Raw genomic sequence first — 20,330 nt, 5'->3', positions numbered from 1 at the left:
AAGACTCAAAGCAAATCAGATTAAGTGTTTTAGTTCTGTAAGTTATCTACAGAAGATGATGGAATCAGAAAATTTTCCCCTTTTATGGCCAGTCGACGATTTCATGAATCCAACTATTGATCAGTTCGAACTCCATGACTTGAATATGAGTGCCCATTTTAACGGTTGTGAATTCTCTTCTTCATTCACTACCAGGGAGGATTCCTCTGACATTTCCTCGATTTCCCATTTCTCTACAATGTTCTCCGGTGAGGTTTTCCAATTTCCAGCCTGTGATGATCAGCTTCAGGTAACAGTACCTTTGGAGGATTTTTCTGTTGTCCCCTTGGAGGGGCTTGAGTCTATGCTGACTGATGGGATTGAGGATCTGTACAACTGTTTGGATGAGACTAGTGAAGAAAGTTTTCAGTCACTGCCACTGTCCTCTCACGGGCAAGATGTATGGAGTCCTAGTCCATCCGTGAGATCTAGTGAGGCATCAACGGATGTGACATCAATGCAATCATCGCTTACCATGCCAGGAGTAGCCATGGAAATTGATAACCAATTGAGCATATTTCATCTACTCAAGGCTTATGGAGAAGCCAGAGAGAAGAATCAGACACAGCTTGCAGAGGTGATCATGAGGTGCGTCGGTGAGAAAGCTAGTCCAGTTGGTGAAACTTGGGAACGGATTGCATTCAGTTTATCTCAAAGCATTCAAAATCAGAGCGATTATCTAATGCAAGAATCTAGCAGGAACTTTGAGACTGCCTTCAGGGCATTCTATCAGATGTTCCCATATGGGAGGTTTGCTCATTTTGCTGCTAATTCAGCAATCCTTGAAGCCATGCCAAATGATGCAGATATGCTACACATCGTGGATTTTGACATTGGGGAGGGGATTCAGTGGCCTCCATTGATCGAGGCCATGGCATGGCAACACAAGACATTGAGATTGACATCAATAAGATGGGGAGAGGAAGACTTTGCTCATTCTCCATGGAGGTTTGAGGACACAAGGAGGCAACTTTGTGACCATGCCAGGTCTTTAGGCCTAAAGTTGAAAGTGGAAGAAATGGGAATCGAAGATTTGGCGAATGAGCTCAAGAAAATGAAGAAACGAGGTGGCGGTAGGGAATGGTTAGCCTTCAATTGCATGGTGGGACTGCCACACATGGGAAAAGGCAAGAGCAGGAAGTTTGTAAATCAGTTCCTAAACGTGGCTAAGGAACTGTTAGCAAGTTCTGTTCCAAGAAACAGGGGAATCATAACATTTGGTGACGGAGATGCTTGTGCAAAACTGAAAGATTGCTCGGGATTCGGCACATTCTTCGATGGGCATTTGATGCACTACCAAGCTATCTTAGAATCAATGCAATCCAACTTCGCAGAGCACCTCATGCAAGCAAGGATGGCAATGGAGTCTCTCTTTGTAGGACCTAATATCTGTCCTCAAGCTTGGTTCCAAAAATGGAAGGAGATAGAGGAAACTCGCCATTTCCAGGCAGAAACAGCATTGGAAGGATTGAGGGTGAGCACAGAGAGATTAATGGAAGCTAAAGGGACAGTGAGAGAAAGGGAAAACTTATTTGAGGTGAGCATTGGAGGGAACTGTGGGAATGAGTTAGCCTTGGAGTGGAGAGGAACTACACTTGTCAGAGTGTCCTCTTGGAGACAAGACCAGAGTTAGATTCTTTTCTACTTTTCATGCAGAAATACGCAACCCGAGGATTATTTTTATGTAGAAATTGTATGAACAGTGATGCAACAATAAAACAAATGAATACAAGAATTCTTCATTGTAATTAAAAAGTTTGTGTCTGAAATAAATGAATACAAGAATTCTTCATTGTAATTAAAAAGTTTTGTGTCTGAAATAAATAAAACCAAGATTGAAAACGGAAGCGTCGACAGCAGGATTCGAACCTGCGCAGGACAAGCCCAACAGATTTCGAGTCTGTCTCCTTAACCACTCGGACATATCGACGCTAAACTTGTGTCCATAAATCATATAAATTTTTTGTTTTAAAGCTATTATTTCGAATTTAATCAAATCTGAAGCTTTCTTCCAGTTTTCCCTCTCATTCATCTCACTCTTTCCCTTCTACTGCTGGCTAGCAAGGGAAAATCTTTTTCTATTTCTCGTTAGATCTCATTTTGGGATTCATAGGCCTTTGCTTTTGGTTCTGAAAACGTATCTGAAACTCTGCTTTGTTCACTCTTTTTGGCTAATTCATCTTTTCTTCTCTCAAATTTGAAGAAAGGAATACCGAGAACCCTAGAAATATGGGGGAATCCTCGAGAATGATCGATGTGGAGAAGCTGATATCTTACAGCGACGATCTGGTGGAGGTGTTAAAGGACAAAAGGGACGTTAACAACTTAACCCAGTGTCTCCAGCATTTGAACGATCTCCACTCGCATTGCGACTCTGATTCCAAAGAGGTTCACCGATTGCTTCAAGGTTCTCTTTCCTTTTAACTCTCTTTGTTTTACCCAGAAATTAAAATAAGCAAAGGAAGTAAGAAAGTAAAGAAAGATCTTTTTTTTTTTATTTTAAACAAAAGCAGAGTATGAAGAAAAGATCGAAGCTTGCAAGAAGAAAACGGAGCAGGCGAAGTCTGAGGTTGCCGATGGAGCTGAAATGGAGTCTCTACAGAAGGAATTGAAACAGGAACTTGAGAAAGAACGTGAACTTATGGAGGAGCTGAGATAAGTATATGCTTTTGTTGGACTTTTCTTTTGATTGTTAAAGGTTTTGCTTTTGTGGTGTTTGATTTAATTTCTTTTTAAAAGAACACGGCTATTGGTAATGAGATAAGTGAGCTCGATCGCCAGAGGGTTTCTATAGAAGAGCGGAAGCAAAAGCTGAGGAAATTTGAGCAAGACAAGCTCAAAGAACAGTAAGTTTCAGAACTCGAATTCGAGAAGTAATGTTTGATCGTTCTTTATATTACCTGAATTCCAATGTTTATGTCCTGAAAACGAGGGAATCGGACAGCTAAGGGAAAGATCTTGACTTGAATTTGTAAACTTTGGTTTCCATGCATGTACTCGTTGTCCACAGAGTCACCTGTTCTGAATTTATGAATTCGTGAAGTAAATGATGCTTGTTCTTTTTTTATATTTTCTGTAATTTCAATGTTTATGTCATAAAAATGAGGGAAACTTGTTATCGTGAATGTGTCTCTTGGGCAACTAAGGGAAAGATCTTGACTTGAATTTCTGAACTTTGGTTTTCATGCTTAAACTCATTGTCCACACAGTCACCTTCTGTTCTGAATGTGGTAACAGAGGTTATTCGAAATGACAGCCGTACTATTCTGGGATTTGGTTATTCAACTGTATTTGAGGAACCAGGGATCTTTTGCTATGTTCAGCAATGATTTCTTATTGCAAAAAAGTGTTGTAATGGCTATGAAACTATTCCTTCCACAGTTATTTTTGCTTATCTCTCTATGAATGATGCTTCTAGTTCAACTTTTAGCATCTTAAAATGAATCCTTATATTTCTTGCAGGAGGAAGCTTTCAATGTATGCTTCTATCACTAATATCATTCCGGACTTGGAAGATAAATCCAGAATCTCAGGCCGTATCCTTCTGATGAACATTATTTCCCCTTTATCTTCTTTTATCTGTCAGGTTCTGTTCTCAATGTTGGTTTTTAGGTTGCATTATACAGGTTCTCCTTGATTCAAATTTCTTGCAGATATAGTGGATAGAGATAGGAAGCTAGTAGAGAAGTTTGAATTTGACCCATCAAAGATGACTGCTTCTGATGTTTGTGATCGCATATGGAAGATGATAAATTCCCAATAGGCATTGGACATACTTTCTCTGTGTTAAGATATGTAATCAAACATGTAAATTTTGTGTGTTATTAATGCTTCTATCCAAGCATTTTACATGTTCCTAACTTTGGATCTTGTTATGTGATCAATGATTTCGATTCTTAAAGAGCCATTGATATTGTAGGAGGTTGGACTCTGTCAGTGCAACCATTACCTTGTTGAAAGAACCAGATCCTTTTTGTTGATGATGAATCTAATTTCTTTACCTGTTGAAATTTGTTGGCAAGCCTGGAACCAGCAGATGAATCTCATTCATAAAATCTCGTTTTTCATTCTTCAAGTTTGAACTGGGAAAGATTATCAAATAAGATTAACATTAATTGCATTTTGTTCCAAGTGCAAAATGAAAAAGCTAAAGTTAAAATGTTCCATTCATGCTACTCCAGCATGAATTTACGCTGGTGCTTCTATTTTCTTTCCCTGCACCAATGAAGTCACTGCTGAATTTGGGATTTCCTTTGCTGGAATGAATGATGCTGAGTCCGGGTAGCAGACAGGATAGATTGAACTTTCTTCTTCAGTTTCTTTTGGAGAATGTGACTTGCAGGCATTTGGCAGAGCTTTGTCTTTGTAAGCATTGCAGACATAGGTTACAAAATTTTCGTATTTCTGCACCCAGAACATTAAGGGGGTCAGAAAGAGAGACAAAGGTCTTGATGATGAGAAATGGAGAGATAAAGGGACTAACATCAAAAAGAGGTTGATTATTCACTGTCACCCAGGGAACATATAAATGTTTTGGATGGAGATTATTGGTTTCAGTAGCGTACTGCAGTAAAAGCTGCATTTTCAATTTCCAGTCGATATCAGTGACTTGTCATGTAATAGATGTAATAAACATATCGATGCACCATGTAATAAATGTAATAAACATATCGATGCACGTATTTAAAATCTTGATTCATAAGCAACTACCTCGAAGTTTGCTTATCCATTCGTTGGAAAAATGAAATGAATTTATAACTACAGAAAACTGTTGTGTTGTTGAATTTAATTGCACTTGATTATGAACATAAAATTCCAAGTAGAAGAAGCTCACCTTTCTTCCATACCCACTGTCATAGCACTTCTTAATGAGTTTCTGATCCATACCCAATCTTGCGGAGCAGGCTTTCCACACTGCATCTGCACCGTCAGAGTGCTGACCATCCTTGATGTGAACTCCTTGATTTTCAGTACAGTAGATGAAGTTGAAATGCTTCCTCTGTGACATTAAATGGAAAATTAATATGAAGTAAAGATTACACCTACTCCTAAAACCTGTCATAGATTTAGTTAGATATTTTTGCAGTAATCTGTTCGCTCAATAGCTTTTGGGACCTACATTCATAAAATTTCATTTACTAAGAAAATAAAAAAATTTGTGCACTAATTCTGTTTTGTTTAAGGAATCTATTTTGCCTACTGTGCTAAAAGAAAGGGATTTATGCACTCTTTCTACTATGGAAGAGAAAGATGACTTACCAGATCAGGCCAGATGTTTATGGCGCAGGCATGTATGGTGTTCAGGTAGCATTCATCTTCACCATGCTTGATTTTAAAATAAAACAAGTAGATAAAATAAATGGTGTTAAAATTACAAGCAAGAAAGAAATACTGATTGGATGATCACTTGTATTTAGAAGCAATGGCAAAACTGTAATGATCCCAGACAAGATAGAACCATGGAAATGGAACCTGGCAATTGATGGTCTTGTCAGGTTTTACAACTTTAGCATTGCCCCAGGGCACCAGCCTGAGATTGATAATGTTGAGAAGATCACTGTTGAAGACCTTGACGAGTTGATTTACAATGAACCTCCGGCAATATGGACATAGAGACTCATAGTACAGAGACAGGTTAACTCTCTCTGGTTTGGAATGAGATTGAGACTCGGTGACATTGTTTTCTGGAGAAGAATGAGATGGACAGATGAGGATGATGAGCAGAGAAAGTAGAAGAAAGGGGAGTAACTGAGAAGAAGCCATTACTCAGTGCAAACACTGAAGTTCCCATTTTTTGTAGGGTGTGTATGTATCTGTCATAAACACTCAAACTTCTACACTGTTCCTTATAAATGAGATGTGTCCCACATTTCCTTTGGTATTAATACGCAAATGGTCCCTCCAATTTTAAAACTTAGTCTCTGTCATGACAATTTGCACATCAGGGTTTGCCTGGCTGGAGCAGCCATGTTGTCATGCAAAACTTAAAGTGCATCACATTATTCATGATACCAAAATTTTGGAATGCTATTCAAATAATTTAAGCAAATGGAAGTTGATTTTTCCGTTCATAGTTGCAGAACAATAATCATATCTGATATATCACCTTTAACATGTCATACAACAATAATAACCTGACAATTGGCTGGTTTTTTTATTATACTAGGTGAACCAGCAGTGATGGACAAAGCAGAAACTGATGCAGGAACATGTGGACTCATTTAAGGTTCTATTTCGTTCCTGGGCCTGTTTTTGCTGCTGCTGGTGGTGCTGAGTTTCTAAAAATTTCAGTAGTATAGCAGCCCGGATGGATTTTATTTGCCATCTTAGCTGAGCTGACATTGGATGATTGCGCTTTGCAAGCCACTGGTACATGATCACCTTTATAAGCTTGACAGACATATTTCACAAAATTTACAAAGTCCTGCACCATGAAAAATTGAAGTTACAACACCCCCACAAACGAAAAGAGAGAGAGAGAGAGAGAATTGAGACTTACATCACGGATTGGCTGATTATTCACCACCACCCATGGCACATAATCATGAGGAGGATTGAGACTTGCAGTCTCATTAGCATATTGCCGCTGAAGCTGCATATATATTAATTTGCACTCAATGTCAGAGTGAACCTTCTAATTCCCATAAGAAGTACATATCTTGAGAACAATTAACACTATAAAATGCCACTAGATATGCAGCCAACCTTATTTCCATATCCACTATTATAGCATTCCTTGATTCTGTCCTCACTCAGTATCAGTTTTTCACAGCAAGGTTCCCACAGTTCTTCTTTGGTCGTAACTGGCCCCCGCTTTAAGTTTTGTTTCTCTGTGCAGTCAATGAACTCGAAATGCGTTTTCTGCTTCACAAAAAACAGAAGTTTCAGATGAAGTGAAAATGCATGTACATCAAAGGGCTACATCTCTACTTTCTGCTGCCTGGTCATGGATTCTGTGAACTACTTTTCACTAAAAAATAAAATATTACCACGTCAGGCCAGAGGTAGATGACACAGCTATGTATAGTATTTAAGTAGCATTCTTCTTCCCCGTGCTGCACATTGTTGCAAGCCAGAGAAAAGGGTATAAATGAATTTAATTAATCATCCCAAAAAAAAAAAATCAGATTCGGATGAAGAAATGAGCAATTGGTATCGAACCTGGCACTGGGTTCTATTGCCAACAATGAAGGCATTGCCCCAAGGGACCAACCTGAGATTGACAATGGTATCGAGATCATTCTGGAAGACCTTCACAAGGTTATCTGAGATGAAGGATGCACAATATGGGCATAATGTCTCATAGTACAGAGACAGATTAACCTTCTCATTATTTATTGCAGGAGATAAAGTCTTGGCATTATCATAATCTAAAGAGGAATGAGATGCAGAAACAAACATGAACGGTAGAGAAGCCACAATAATGCAGAATAGTCGAACATTAGCCATTTTGTAATAACTTTGCACAATGCTGAAGCTCCCTTTTGCCAGGGGTATATATATAGTCGAACTACTAGCTTCCATAATTTTTTTTTTGGCTCAGCACCAGCTTTCATAATTGTTAAGATAATTGTATCAATTATCTTAACACTCCCCTTGGCGATAGATAGTTGTATAAATTATCTAGTTAAAATTACAATACAATAATATTATTTATTTAGACTACGATATTTAATTAGTGTTAGATTATGAATAGGATTAGTCTTTTATATATATATAAAAGGTGGAAGCTGCTCCTAGGTGATAGAGACAGACAATCAAGCATTCTTAAAGAATCACATGTAAGTTGGCGTGTTGATGACAGGAAGAACAAAAGCAATCATTTGAGTAAATTATACACACTAGTCTCCAAGTCATTACTTTTTCTAAATGCGGCTTTGGAAGTGTCTGTCTTAATCTGTGAATCTCTGGGATTACCTTTTTCTTGATTCAAGTCGAGAAGTGATTATTGCCCTGATCTGTGGTTCTATGGGTGTCCTGTAAAGGTTTAGTTCCTTCTGTCAATGGTTTGCTGCGGAAAAACTCTATAAAAATTTGATAATTTTGTCGTTAGTTGATGAACACTGTTTAGTGGATTGATTTCGTCAACAATTATAAAAGTCCGAAGTCCAGGAATAGCTTCCTTATTTCATGTCTGGACTCTAAAAAATGGCTTTGTATATTTATCCAGCCTCCCCCGACCATAAGCTTTAGTTATTAAGAACAAACCGCAAGCTTTAATTAAGAATCTGACTAAGCATGCAAAACTCTAAAGGTTGACAAAGAGCATGCTAATGCCTAGAGGAGAAAATGAATGGATTTGGTATTGAAGCATCAAAGAGAACAGCATTGGCTTTGGAACAGGCTGTTTGAGCTTATACCCGCCTTGATACTAAAGCAGATTCCCTCTCTTCACAACACAATTCTTTGAGTCTCAAAATTGGAAAAGTTGGATGGGTTAACTGTAATTGTCATGACTCAGTTATGAAAACAAATCTGCATTTTGTTAAATTGTTCAAAATCCTTTCCAACTTCCGAATCTGGTGCCATATGCCAACTCATTCATATGCAATCTTGAGCCCAGAATCTGTTTCAAGAAAGCCCCATTTTTCTGAACCCAAAGCTAATGCTAGAACTTCTCTTCCCATGTACTAATCAAAGCCAAATATGAACCTAAATGTTGCAATAATTAGTGCAAAAGACAAGAGTCTGATTGATTGAACATATCGTCACATGTGATGGTACGCAGTATTTCTGTAACTTTCCGATAGCGTTAATAAAATCAGCCACTTGCCCACAGCTAGACTGGCTGGCATCTCCCAGAAAAAGAAAGCTTCCCTCTATTTCTGATCATGTTGACATCATAGCGGTTAAGGACCTATCCAAAAATTAATTTCCAATTGCTCTGTTCTTAATACAATTCTACCCAACTCTGATATCGAATGAAGAAAATGGGGAAAGGGTTAAGATGGCAATGACCAGACAGGATGTTCTGAGTCTAATTCTATCAGAGGCTGAGCATTTTCTTTGTTGGTGTTGAAGATGTCAATTTCTTTGCAATACTGGTAGAGTTTATATTTGATGGAAGCGACTTGCAGCTCTCAGTTGAAGCATTGCCTTTGTATGCTTTGCAGATATAAGCTGCAAAATTTTCATAGTCCTGCAGAAAGAATTCAAAGCTGTAGAAATGGAGGAAAGTGAAATAACTAGAAAGAAAAAAATATGAAGGAACTAACATTTCCAATTGACTGATTATTCACCACCACCCATGGAGTAAATGCATGACGTGGACTAAGATGAGCAGTTTCATTGGCATATGCTAACTCAAGCTGCATATCAAACCTTACAACTTACTCATCAGAAGAAAGAGAAAGCAATAAACATAATTGACTGATGGAAATGAAAAAATTCATGAAAAAAATATGGAAGGCTGTTTGTCTTGTCAAAATCTATGTTATCATTACTATGATTATATCTTTTATTTCGTCATCATTTTGCTGGGTAATGAAATAGAAAAAAGAAACCGACCGTTCTTCCCTTTCCACTATTATAGCAGTCCAAAATGTGTTTCTGAGGTAAACCCAATGACTTGAAACAACTTTCCCATTCTTTTTGCCTTTCCTCAATTGCTAGAAACTCAATGCAGTAGATCAGGCCATAATGCTTGTTCTGTAATTTAAGCAGAATGTTAGAAACATCATCAGGTTCTAGGATAGGCAACTTGGGGGAGGGGAGAGGAAGCAAATTCTGTGCTTACAACGTCCGGCCAGACATAAATAGCACAGGCTTGAATAGTATTTAACTGGCACTCATCTTGTCCATGCTGCAAAAGTTTCTTGAAGTGTAAGTTAGATAATTGAAACAGGCATAATCAACAAGGATACCAGCATGCCATGATCTACATGAAATCATCAAATGAGTGGCATTCTTGTTCGTCAAAAGAAGAAAACTGGCATTTTTCCGAAGGGGATTCCATCATGAGACCGGTTGAACAGAAGCTAATTATATCCCTTAACCATTATGATAAAATTGTTACCTTCTCTTTTACCTTGGGGCTGGACAAGATGGAAGACTGAAACAAGGAAAAGAAGAACATGGGCCCCCATTTTTAATGAGTAAACACATTATAGCGTTAAAGTATGTCCTTCAACACAAAAATGAAGTTTCACATTCCAGTTTGCCACCGTTTCACATTCCAGTTTGCCACCCTTTGAAAGGAAAATTAGGTACTCCTACGCTTTTGGGTGTATGGGACCTAAAAAAGCCAGTTCATCAATGAAATCCTTTCAGACTACAGATGATTTGCTAAGCCTGGTACGCCTGGCTCTTTGTGTGGGTAAGGGAGGAAAACACAGTTAAAGGAAACAATTTCATCATAAGTTATTAAAAATTCAGATTTCTTTTCTGATCTTTCAGATTTGGTTAGCCAAAAGGAAAAAACTGATAGGAGTCTACTTCGATCCCTACTTTCTATCAGGGTATACTACTGCTGCAGTCATTGTGTTCATGTAGTACACGGAGCGTAAATCAAGAAAGCTTGTGAGAATGCTTAAATGGAATGTAAATAGTATGAATCAAACCCAGAGGAAGATGAGTATCGACCTTACAAATGATGGTGTTGTTAGATTTACTGATGTAGGAAGCACCCCAAGGAACAAGCCTGAGATTGATGATGGAGACAAGACCATTTTCGAACACATCCTCGAGCTTGTTGACGATGAACTTCGCACAACGAACACAGAGAGCTTCGTAGTAGATAGAGACATTAACTTTTTGAGAACTGTTAGAGGTTGAAACCTTGACACCGGCGTCATTTCTAACAGAAACATGAGATGGAAACGTGAATGGAAACAAAAGACAAGCCATAACTAGAACTGGGAAGGCTAACTTACAGAAAGCCATTTTTGAGAGCATGTAACAATGTCCAGTGCAACCAATATATGGTTCTTTAGTCGTGTTTCTGAAGGATGTGATGTGACTTCAATGCCCCTCTGTTCTATTACAATTCTGAAACTGGTCTTTATCAAATTGTTTCCAAATTATTAGCTTTTCTTCATTCATTTTTCTTCTCTTAGCTTTCCATAACTATCAAAATTCGCGTATAATGATTGAAAAACATTAGATATAATTATTATTAAACGCCAGCAATCTGATCTTGAACACAAGTTTGTTCCTTCTAAAGGTTTACTCTGCTGCCACAGCAAGGATGTCCAAAAGTATATAACTAGAACCAATAACAAGCTATTTTGCTCTTAGATCACTGTGATACTGCTCTAACATGTTTTCTTTGCAAAAAGCTGGCTGGGTGCAAGTGAAAATTCACATGATATTGTATCAGATGTACCCCAAACTTCTTTCAAACTTAGCTGAAGAGTTAATTCATTAAGGACAAAAACTCCCATTGCTGCAGTTTTTTCTTTTTCTGGTATGGTCAAATTTCGTTGTGAATAAAAGTTAGTTCTGAATAATCAAACGAAGTTTACATTCAAACTAATTTGCTGTGATTTCCAGACAGTTCAAATCTAATGCACTGCTAACTACAGGCAGCAAGTCTCAACTCTCAAACAGCAATGAACTCCAGAATCATAAAAAGCGTTGAAAAATAGTACTGCAGGGAACAGATGGTGAGAATTCAAGATTCGTGCCTCGACTATTATGGAATCATTTCCCGTTAATCATTCTATTTTGCTTATAATTTTAGGAGATAAAATGTATATGACCCTTTTTTTGGTTCAACACCCTGCCTGACTTTGCCTAGTTAGAATAATTCATGTACATTTCTGAGCCATCATCTAATCAATAGTTCTACAGTACACTGTACTGTTTTAGCAAGATCAATCGCTATTGTTCAATTAAAGCAGAGAGAAGCCAAAAGTGAATCCCAAAAATCAGCAACAATGTGATTGAAAATGGTGTATCAGCATTCAGCAAGGACGCCTACATAGGAAGAGTCGACAAAAAAGTTACTCTTCAGATTTTCTTAGCTCTACTCAAAGTTGTCTAGTTTCTTCTTAGCATAACAAACTGGATTACTAGGATTTGCCTTTTTCAAAGAATTGTTCATCAGCGGAAGTGATTGGTGGCAAGCCTCAGGGACTAGCTTGCCCTGGTACGCCTTGCAGACGTAGCTAACAAAACTCTTGAAGTCCTGTATTCACGAAAACAGTTGACAAGACAATGGAGCCATAAAATTAAGAAAGAAATGGAGAGCAGAAAGAGACATAATAAGCTAGAAAATGACCTCCTCTAGAGGTTGACCGTTAACAAGCACCCATGGAACAAATTTATGTGGTGGATTAAGCTGAGCAGTTTCAGCAGCATAATGTTTTTCCAGCTGTATGCATATAATCACAGGATGGTTATTAGAAGAACAAAGTTGTAATCACAGAATGGACATTGGGGAGATAAGCTCAGGAAACTAACCATGTTTCCGTATCCACTTTTATAGCAATCAACGGGGACCCTGCCCAACCCAGTCATATCAAAACAGTTAACCCACTCGTTCACCTTGTTCTCCAAGGCCAGACGCTCAACGCAGAGAATGAATCTGAAATGCCGCTCCTGCAACAAGCAAACGTGCGAGATAAATAAAGACTTGGGGATCAACTACGTATATATCCAAGGATGGAAGCTATGCCCGTACCTGTTATAGACAAGAATTTGATGTTTTGAATTCGAAAATATAGATGACAAAGAAAGTGGGTTCTTCTTCCTAGAGGAATGGAAAGCTTACCACTTCAGGATATATTGTGATGGTGCAGGCATCAATAGCATTCAGGACGCATTCATCTGGCCCATGCTGCAAGGTGTTACAGACAAGAAAATGAAAGAATAAGTAGTAGCTCAGAATATCAGAATCACAGAAATAGAACCACATCAGAATTACAAGTACCAACAAAAAAAGAAAAAGAAAAAAACCAAATTAGAATTACAGTAGGTTGGTTCATGAACAGTTTATGCATGATATGGCTAAATGAAATGAATTAATATGATGTTCATCTTCCTGAATAACCCCGGAGCCTGGAAGCTGTTGATAAATTAAAGGTGATGACTAAAAGAGAAAAGGAATCAAAATTTTGGGGTCCCAACCTGCAACCCTCCATGCTGAAGCATTGTGATCAAACCTGATTGGTCATTCATAACTGGAAAACAATAAGATTGGCCAAAGCCAAATGCAGGCTGCAAGCCTGCAGCTTCTTCTAAGGAAACAGATAAGCCAACACAAATGGAAAAAATAAGCCCAAAAAAGAAAAACAAGCCTGTTAAACAGGCAGGATTAGGACCCTATCATTAATCTCTGAACAATATTGAAATCCTGCTTCTGTTGAGAGGATATGCTTGGATAACCGAAACAGATAAACACTGATGGAGACATTCATCGATAAAAAAAAAAGGGGGGTTGACAAGAACCTGGCAAACGAAGTTGCCGTCACGTTGCATAACAGCGTTGCCCCATGGAACCAGCCTGAGGTTGACGATGGAATTGAGTCCCTTGTCAAAGAGCTTTACTAGATGGTTGACTATGAAGTCTGCACAGTAAGGGCAGAGAGTTTCGTAGTAAAGAGAAAGAGTGACGTTTTGAGCATGACATGGAGATATTGACAACAAGAAGAGCATCGAAGTGGACAGGAAGAAAGCGAAGAAGAAACGAGGAGACGCCATTCCCAAACTACAAAAGCAGAAAATTTTTCAGACGTTTCAGTTTGAGAATCGCTTCTTATGGACTTTGAAACAAAAAAGGCTTCCAAAGTAACCGTCACCTTTGATTAACCTTTTCCTCTTTTCCTTTTTCACCTTCTTTTTCTCTCCAATCCTTTTGCCAAATCTCAGTGCTCGCCATTAATGCTGAACTTTAGTATTTATGAAAATAACTAAACAAGATATGATTCGATCCTATTTTCCATTTCTATATAAATCCATCACCTTTTTCAATTAATTTATACTTTATTTTATTTTTTTAAAATTAAGAGGAAAGGGATTCGACATATACCAATCAATAAATCAAATATTAGAATACATTTTTAAATATTTCATAATATTAAATAAATAGTACTTTTTCTGTTTTTAAATATTTATATTTTATTTTTTTATTTTTATAAACATTAAAATAAAATTTTTAATTTTGATATATTTTATATTAAAATTTTTATAAAAAATTAATTTAGAAATTCAATTCTTTCTAGTCTAAAAAGTAAATTTATAAGTACTAAAAAAAAAAGAGTATTAGGTGCCTAAAAAAACTTTGATTTAAGACATTCAAAAAAAGAAAATGGATATAGAAAAAGAGATCGAAAGATTATTATTATTGTTTTCCATAATGAATATTTATTCGGTGTTTTTAATAAGGCCGGTTTTGAAAGAGTAATTAAATTAATTGTCCGTATAATTGCATTAATTCTACAATTAGACAAAATAATAGTTTGATAAACAACTAAAATTCATTAAAAACCAATTTAGATGAATCCCTTAAAATCAATAATTAACAAAAAGTAACTCTCTTGGAAAAATGCATGGAATATTTTGCTTTGCTCCAAAATTGTGCAACTCATGATCCCTTTCCATGAATATTCTAACTCACCCACAAGTTATGAATAAATTGTAAACTACTTTAGTTGTGGATTCCAAAAAGAGAGACTCTTCTTTTATTTTATTTTATTTTTAACTCTTTTTAATATTGAAAGCTAACTCATTTTGATATTATTCACCCAATTTAAGCAAGGAATAAATTCTTTATTTCTAGTTTTGATAATTCAATATATATATAGACCAGCTTTACCAATTTTGTAACACTTTGATACCAATGTAATTTTTAAAAATAATAAAAAATATATCTTTTTATACGCTCTTTCTTCCCTTTTTTGACATCCACTACTTATATTTATGTGATCAGTTGAGCGAGATTCATGAATCGGATGCTATTATCGATAGTTGAAGTATATAGTACTCTTATCATCTTTAAATATATTTTTTTTTTAATTTTTACGTAAATGAAGATAAAAATTTTGAGTTTGATATATATTGATTGATGATCAACATCGGGGATTTCTCATCACTTTTTAAATATTTTTATATTTATGTTAGTAATTATTTATTATTATGTGATGGCGGATCTAAAACATGGAAAAAAAATTTTTAAATATAAAGGTAAATTTAGAATATAAAAAAGTGAGTATTAAATGTTTTAAAAAATAAAAAATAAACTTATTTTAAACATCCCAAAAATTATTTGGGCCTAAAAGCTTGGTTATAAAGCCCAAAAATTGTATGTGGCCCAATTAGAGTAAAGCACACTTCCTCCTTCCTTCACTCTATCTCAGAAACACTCACAGTCCTTGTTAGCTTCGCCATTGCCCAATCTCCTCAATTAGCTGAACTCTTCTCTCTTCAGCCTCACCAAAACCCTAAACCCTTCGAAAGTCAAGTCCCCCAAAAGGCTGTAGCCTTTACCAATGGCTTCAATCAACTTTAATCCCTTCGAAAGTTGGTTCAGGAAACCTCAAAATCCGATCCAACCCGTCAATCTTCCCTCACTTGCCGACTCATTCCTCCCCAAGACATCCTCAAACTCTCCAAATTTCGCTTCCATAAACGCCTCCAGCCTCTTCAAGAAAAAACCCAAGAAGCCCGACGAGGATTCTGATAAGCCTGGGCCGTACAAGCAGATGCTGGACCAGTTCTTCTGGGAATGCGAGAACCTCCCTGATTACAGGCACACTCCGGAAGTGGAAAATATTTTGAACGAGGATCCTCTTTTTGAGAAGAAAGAGAATCCAACGGAAGAGGAAGTTAAAGAGAATGAAAAATGGTGGCAAGACTTCAGGAGTAGTCCCGTGGTTCAGTTTCTGGCTAGAGCTGAGGAAATTGCTGATGAAATCAATAGAATGGAGCTTAAAGAAAATGACGAGCCGTATAGAAGTGAAGATAAGAAGCTGTGGCAAGCGCTGCCGCATGTGATTGGGTTGGATGGGAGGCCTATGCCTAGAAAAGCTATCAAGACCAGGAAAGAGAGTGATGATAAATTTTGGGATTTTGCAAAGCAGTTCTTTTTTGGGCTCTGGGGGTTCCGCCAGAGGCCTTACCCGCCGGGTCGACCTATTGATGTTGCTCAGGCTATTGGTTATAAGCGGCTCGAGAAGCGTTACTATGACTGTAAGTTTGGTTTTTCTTGAACGGCTTGTTGGAGCTTGTCCTGAGTTCATGTATTAGTCTCGAGAATGTTTTTTTCGAGTAATTTAGGTTCTATGTGGAAGTGGACATTGTTGTTTTCCCTGACTCTGCTGCGAATTATTTTCGAATCTTTTGAGTTTTGCAACTTCAAGAGTTTACTGAATATCAGAGGTCAAAATTTAGTTATTAGTTCTCATATCATTATCCAATTTTCTGTTGATTCTTCTTTATCGTATCTCATCTTATGTTACTCTCAAAGGGAAGGTTTAGGACTGATCTAATGTCTCTGTGTACCTTGTTTTCCCCTTTCTGGATTATTTTTGTTCTATTTGCTATTCAATCATGTCATGCTTATTTATTGATACAGATATCATGAGGAGTGGAGGCTGGTACTATAAAGATCGCTTGGGTCGTACCCGAGGTCCTTGTGAGCTAATAACCCTCAAAACAGCTTGGGGTGCTGGTATAATTGATAAGCACACTTTTATTTGGGGAGAGGACATGGATGAATGGGCACCAATTCATATGGTTTATGGCTTGGAACCTGCAATAGCCACTTGGGAAGGTATTTTTTATCCTTCCTTTTCTTATGCTTTTCATTTACATCTGTTTATTGTATGCTGAAACAAGAGGCCAAGGTTATACATTAGGACTTCTGGTCTCTGGTTTTAGTATTGACTGGTACTTATCACCTATTTAGTATTTTGTTAGTGCTCTTTGAATGTAATAGCAACATGTAGTACCAAATGGTAAGAGTTATCCAACTTGAATACAACTGTTGGTGGACCAGAATTCATCAAATGCACTCTGCTTAGATGAATATTGTCGGTGATGATGACCATTTTCTTTCCTGGTTGTCTTCGGTCTACCATCATCCAAAAATAGTCTCTGAATGGTCAAATTCAATGTCCTGATTGATTAATTCTTGTCTTATATGGATCATCAGTTAGACTTGGTGCGGCAGCAACAGCTTTCCTTCATAAACTGCAGAAAGGTATACCTCCTTGGGTTCCCCTTAAAGGACATGAGAAGAAAACTTATAAGCAGCTTCAAGAAGAAGCTATAGAGAGCAAAAGACGTGATTTGGCCGTTCTAAAAGCTAATGATGGCATATGGCCTGGAGTTAGAATTCCTAGCCATACCCTATTTCTTTGGGCTAGTGGCTCTGAAATGACAACTCTCTTGGAATCTGATCATATGCCTAACAAATACATTTCAAAAGATCTTCGGTATTACTTCTCTTCTTCTATCCTTCTTTATCTTGAAGATAATTATACATCATATTGCTGAAATTGCATAGGTGTCTTGATGGTTATCATCTTATTAGAATGGTATTTAAAATGGTTTTATAACTGCTAAATATTTTAATTGCTTCTGTGAGGCAGGCGCAAATTGGCCAAAGCTATTCCTGGGTTAAGGCCGTGGGAAGTTTTAAGTGTGGAGCAAGCAATGGATGAGATTACATATGGTGGAGAGTGGTATCGTGAACCTCTTGGTTCCTACACTACAGGTCCCCCATACATCAGACATTGGAATAAGGATGTCAAGGTAGGGTGTGATTTCTTCCATATATATGTCATATTTGTTGATATTGGTCAAGCTGCAATTTTGATAACAAACACAACTTTCCCTGCTTTCCATGTGTCTTAGTGATTTTGTGGGTGTGTATGGAGGAATTTTTAAATTTGCTTTGTCAAAATAACATGTTACAATGATTTTCAAAATCTTTGCATGGCAGTTCTAGTAGCTTTCAAATGTTTCCAACGATCTTCTTAATATGATGCCTGATTTTCAATAATGAGTCAGATTAGTCCACAAGCCTTTATTTATAATCTTTTTGTTTCTATGCTTGCAGAGAATATTTCGAATTTTTTACAACCTTAGCAGCCAAGTCTACAACAAACTGGAGAGGACAATTCCTGGTTTCAATGCAATAATGGAGAAAGTCCAGGCTGATGCTGCTGCAAGGGATGATAGACGAAAGGCGAAAAGGGAAGCACAAAAGAAAGCTGAGGAGGCAGCCATATATGGTTCAACCGAGAATGATCCATAGCATAACTACCACATAAAGAGTTAACTACATGAGCCCTAGGCTCGGTAGGGTCTGACTCTGCATCATTCAGCTTTCACATGGATACCATACATCTTTGAAACGAGATGGTTTCTGATTCTTGGTAAAGGGTAGGCAGAGTTTTTACTTAAATAGTGATCAAAGGTTGAAATCTATGTGAGATACACTTGTTTTAAGACAATGTATTGATGCCAATACTGAATTAATGAAAAGCTTGCTTTAGCATGTCTGCTTGATTGTAGCCCTTCAAGGGCCAAATGCTAAACTTTCTTGCCCCCCCTTTCCTACATATTGATGTAAATTGGTGGAGGGTCGTTTCTTTCTTCTTATGTTACTTGAAAAGCAAATCATTTCATCGTTGAGGTGACACATATACCAATTCAAAATCATGGTCATGATCAATAAAATGAGCAGCAACAGAACTCTTCTAATTTCCCCCTTTGCGAGCTTTATGGCTTCAATGAAGAAACAATAATCTGTAAACTAAACAGTCAGAGTTCTTCTGACAAGGCGAATTCGGGTTTCCCACCGACCTTGCATGGAAATCATAAAAGGGCTTTGAAGAGGCTCCAGCAAGGCGGCACATGTCCACCTGTTGTTGGCCGGTTTGGCCCCATCAGACAACATTTACGAAATACGTGTAAGAAGCCCACCTTCCGTCTTTAAACAATCCCTTAGGTACAAGGACGATTCTGCCCTATTGCTTTTCCCCCCAGTATAAAACTTCTCACCATTCTTTACCAATTCTATGATGAATGATATTCAAAGACGAAACCAGCAAACAAGATGGAAGATGTAGTGGCTGAAGCTGAAAGCTTGTTGCATCCGATAAATCTCAGCGGAGATGAAGTTATTGAAGAAAGACAAAATCCTGAAGCAGCTAAACAAGAGGGGGGAGACAGAGCTGGTGGATTCATTAACCATCTCATCTCTAACTTGGTTACTGGAGGAGATGCAGATGAAGAAAAACAAGATGAACAAGCTGACAAGGAGACAATCCCTGAAGATAAGGGAGGTGGGATTTTGGATCATATGATTTCGAACTTGGTCACTCCTTCAAGCCCCCAAGCAGGTAACATCACGCAAGGAAAAGTTGAAGCTTTTGATGTTAGAAGTGAAAATGAATCAGGTTTCAGATCAGAGGAAGAAGTGGGTGGTGGTGGAAGAGGAGGAGAAGGGCTTATCAACAACATCGTGTCCAACCTCTTTCACCACTCTGAAGGTGAAGTAAGAGAGAGTCCTGATGAAAACAAAAAGGAAGAAATGGTGAAGGTTGGTGAAGAAACCAAAGCAGAGAAAACAGAGGGTGGTGGTGGTGGTGGAGGGGGTATCATTGAGAACATCGTCTCCCATTTGCCCATATCTCTTCCAGGTTCATTCATTTAGCATCATAATCACTTCAATCTTTCTAAATCCTTTTTGGGCATTCTTTGATAATCTCTGTTAATTATTATTATTGTATTATGAATAAAGCAGATGATGCAGCTCCCACCAGTGATGAGGCCACCATTCTGATTCACATTGCTCAAGATTAACAAGCGTCTGATGCTTGAGGTTCAAACCGCTTCCAGTTTCAGGAATGAATCATTATTTCTAGAATTCTGATTGTAACATCTTCATCTGCCACTGGATTTGTACTGTTTTCTACTTTTCTTTTGCATTTTGAACTTTTGTTCTCTTTTTTGTAATATATTTTCTCCCTGTAATGTGTTTTTCGTAATTCTTCTGTTAAATAACATTTATTTATTCTATTTTTTTCCTTTTTTTTTTGTTTAAACAAGAAAAATCCCTATTTTTGCTGGTAAAATTCAAAGATCAAACCGGAAAAAACCGTTGATGAAAAAAAAATAGAGAGATCACTAAGATTAAAGATAACAAAAATATCTTCAACTCCATCCATCTAATATTTTGGCCAAAGATGAAAATGAAAATGAGTAGGCATCAGTTAATTTTGAGTTATTTGTGCTTAAATTCAATTATAGAATTTAATATTGAACCTTTACCCGAACTTGATTAATAATACTGTATTAAAATTTAATTAAAACTTGAACTCATTTATGTAGTTAAAATGATG

General features: G+C 37.3%; 8 protein-coding genes and 1 non-coding gene across 10 annotated transcripts; 4 read left to right on the top strand and 5 right to left on the bottom strand.

Annotated features, from left to right (window-relative positions):
- Window positions 1-55: 55 nt before the first annotated feature.
- Window positions 56-1,793, top strand: LOC18597477 (protein NODULATION SIGNALING PATHWAY 2-like). The gene has a single exon (XM_007026543.3). It carries the CDS (start codon window positions 56-58, stop codon window positions 1,670-1,672), a length of 1,617 nt encoding a protein of 538 aa, XP_007026605.3. The 3' UTR covers window positions 1,673-1,793.
- A 94-nt stretch (window positions 1,794-1,887) lies between these two features.
- TRNAS-CGA (transfer RNA serine (anticodon CGA)) lies at window positions 1,888-1,969 on the bottom strand. Its single transcript has one exon. It is a non-coding gene; the product is annotated as a tRNA-Ser (tRNA).
- Window positions 1,970-2,037: 68 nt separating this feature from the next.
- LOC18597476 (kinetochore protein SPC24 homolog) lies at window positions 2,038-4,049 on the top strand. Of its 2 annotated transcripts, none has more exons than XM_088806073.1 (5): window positions 2,038-2,446; window positions 2,553-2,694; window positions 2,784-2,885; window positions 3,502-3,575; window positions 3,699-4,049. In XM_088806073.1, exons 1-5 carry the CDS (start codon window positions 2,269-2,271, stop codon window positions 3,800-3,802), a joined length of 600 nt encoding a protein of 199 aa, XP_088662199.1. In that variant the 5' UTR covers window positions 2,038-2,268; the 3' UTR covers window positions 3,803-4,049. The 2 variants fall into 2 exon arrangements, with proteins under 2 accessions (XP_088662199.1, XP_007026604.1); XM_007026542.3 differs by having other exon boundaries at window positions 3,693-4,049.
- A 28-nt stretch (window positions 4,050-4,077) lies between these two features.
- On the bottom strand, window positions 4,078-5,802 carry LOC18597475 (gamma-interferon-responsive lysosomal thiol protein-like). The gene is made up of 5 exons (XM_007026541.3): window positions 5,512-5,802; window positions 5,299-5,364; window positions 4,874-5,038; window positions 4,523-4,615; window positions 4,078-4,443 (listed from the first exon to the last, which is right to left on the bottom strand). Exons 1-5 carry the CDS (start codon window positions 5,800-5,802, stop codon window positions 4,228-4,230), a joined length of 831 nt encoding a protein of 276 aa, XP_007026603.3. The 3' UTR covers window positions 4,078-4,227.
- A 466-nt stretch (window positions 5,803-6,268) lies between these two features.
- Window positions 6,269-7,488, bottom strand: LOC148762314 (gamma-interferon-responsive lysosomal thiol protein-like). The gene is made up of 5 exons (XM_088806314.1): window positions 7,225-7,488; window positions 7,029-7,094; window positions 6,745-6,900; window positions 6,539-6,631; window positions 6,269-6,463 (listed from the first exon to the last, which is right to left on the bottom strand). Exons 1-5 carry the CDS (start codon window positions 7,486-7,488, stop codon window positions 6,269-6,271), a joined length of 774 nt encoding a protein of 257 aa, XP_088662440.1.
- Window positions 7,489-8,731: 1,243 nt separating this feature from the next.
- Window positions 8,732-10,920, bottom strand: LOC18597473 (gamma-interferon-responsive lysosomal thiol protein-like). The gene is made up of 5 exons (XM_007026539.3): window positions 10,621-10,920; window positions 9,776-9,841; window positions 9,547-9,687; window positions 9,255-9,347; window positions 8,732-9,178 (listed from the first exon to the last, which is right to left on the bottom strand). Exons 1-5 carry the CDS (start codon window positions 10,918-10,920, stop codon window positions 9,026-9,028), a joined length of 753 nt encoding a protein of 250 aa, XP_007026601.3. The 3' UTR covers window positions 8,732-9,025.
- Window positions 10,921-11,714: 794 nt separating this feature from the next.
- On the bottom strand, window positions 11,715-13,833 carry OSH1 (gamma interferon responsive lysosomal thiol (GILT) reductase family protein). Its single transcript, XM_018122038.2, has 6 exons — window positions 13,779-13,833; window positions 13,429-13,687; window positions 12,752-12,817; window positions 12,442-12,579; window positions 12,260-12,352; window positions 11,715-12,166 (listed from the first exon to the last, which is right to left on the bottom strand). Exons 2-6 carry the CDS (start codon window positions 13,678-13,680, stop codon window positions 12,005-12,007), a joined length of 711 nt encoding a protein of 236 aa, XP_017977527.2. The 5' UTR covers window positions 13,681-13,687; window positions 13,779-13,833; the 3' UTR covers window positions 11,715-12,004.
- Window positions 13,834-15,313: 1,480 nt separating this feature from the next.
- On the top strand, window positions 15,314-18,481 carry LOC18597471 (histone-lysine N-methyltransferase ATXR3-like protein). The gene is made up of 5 exons (XM_007026537.3): window positions 15,314-16,167; window positions 16,553-16,750; window positions 17,132-17,414; window positions 17,571-17,733; window positions 18,041-18,481. The coding sequence occupies exons 1-5, from the start codon at window positions 15,468-15,470 to the stop codon at window positions 18,236-18,238; spliced, it is 1,542 nt and encodes a 513-aa protein (XP_007026599.1). The 5' UTR covers window positions 15,314-15,467; the 3' UTR covers window positions 18,239-18,481.
- A 472-nt stretch (window positions 18,482-18,953) lies between these two features.
- LOC18597470 (uncharacterized) lies at window positions 18,954-19,999 on the top strand. Its single transcript, XM_007026536.3, has 2 exons — window positions 18,954-19,628; window positions 19,733-19,999. Exons 1-2 carry the CDS (start codon window positions 19,043-19,045, stop codon window positions 19,789-19,791), a joined length of 645 nt encoding a protein of 214 aa, XP_007026598.3. The 5' UTR covers window positions 18,954-19,042; the 3' UTR covers window positions 19,792-19,999.
- Window positions 20,000-20,330: the final 331 nt, after the last annotated feature.

The sequence above is a fragment of the Theobroma cacao genome, chromosome 5 (assembly GCF_053813885.1).
Source record: "Theobroma cacao isolate CCN51 chromosome 5, ASM5381388v1, whole genome shotgun sequence".
In the NCBI taxonomy this organism is placed as follows: domain Eukaryota; kingdom Viridiplantae; phylum Streptophyta; class Magnoliopsida; order Malvales; family Malvaceae; genus Theobroma; species Theobroma cacao.
Note: the sequence above shows the minus strand (reverse complement) of the source record. Positions and strands in the feature narration are given on the sequence as shown.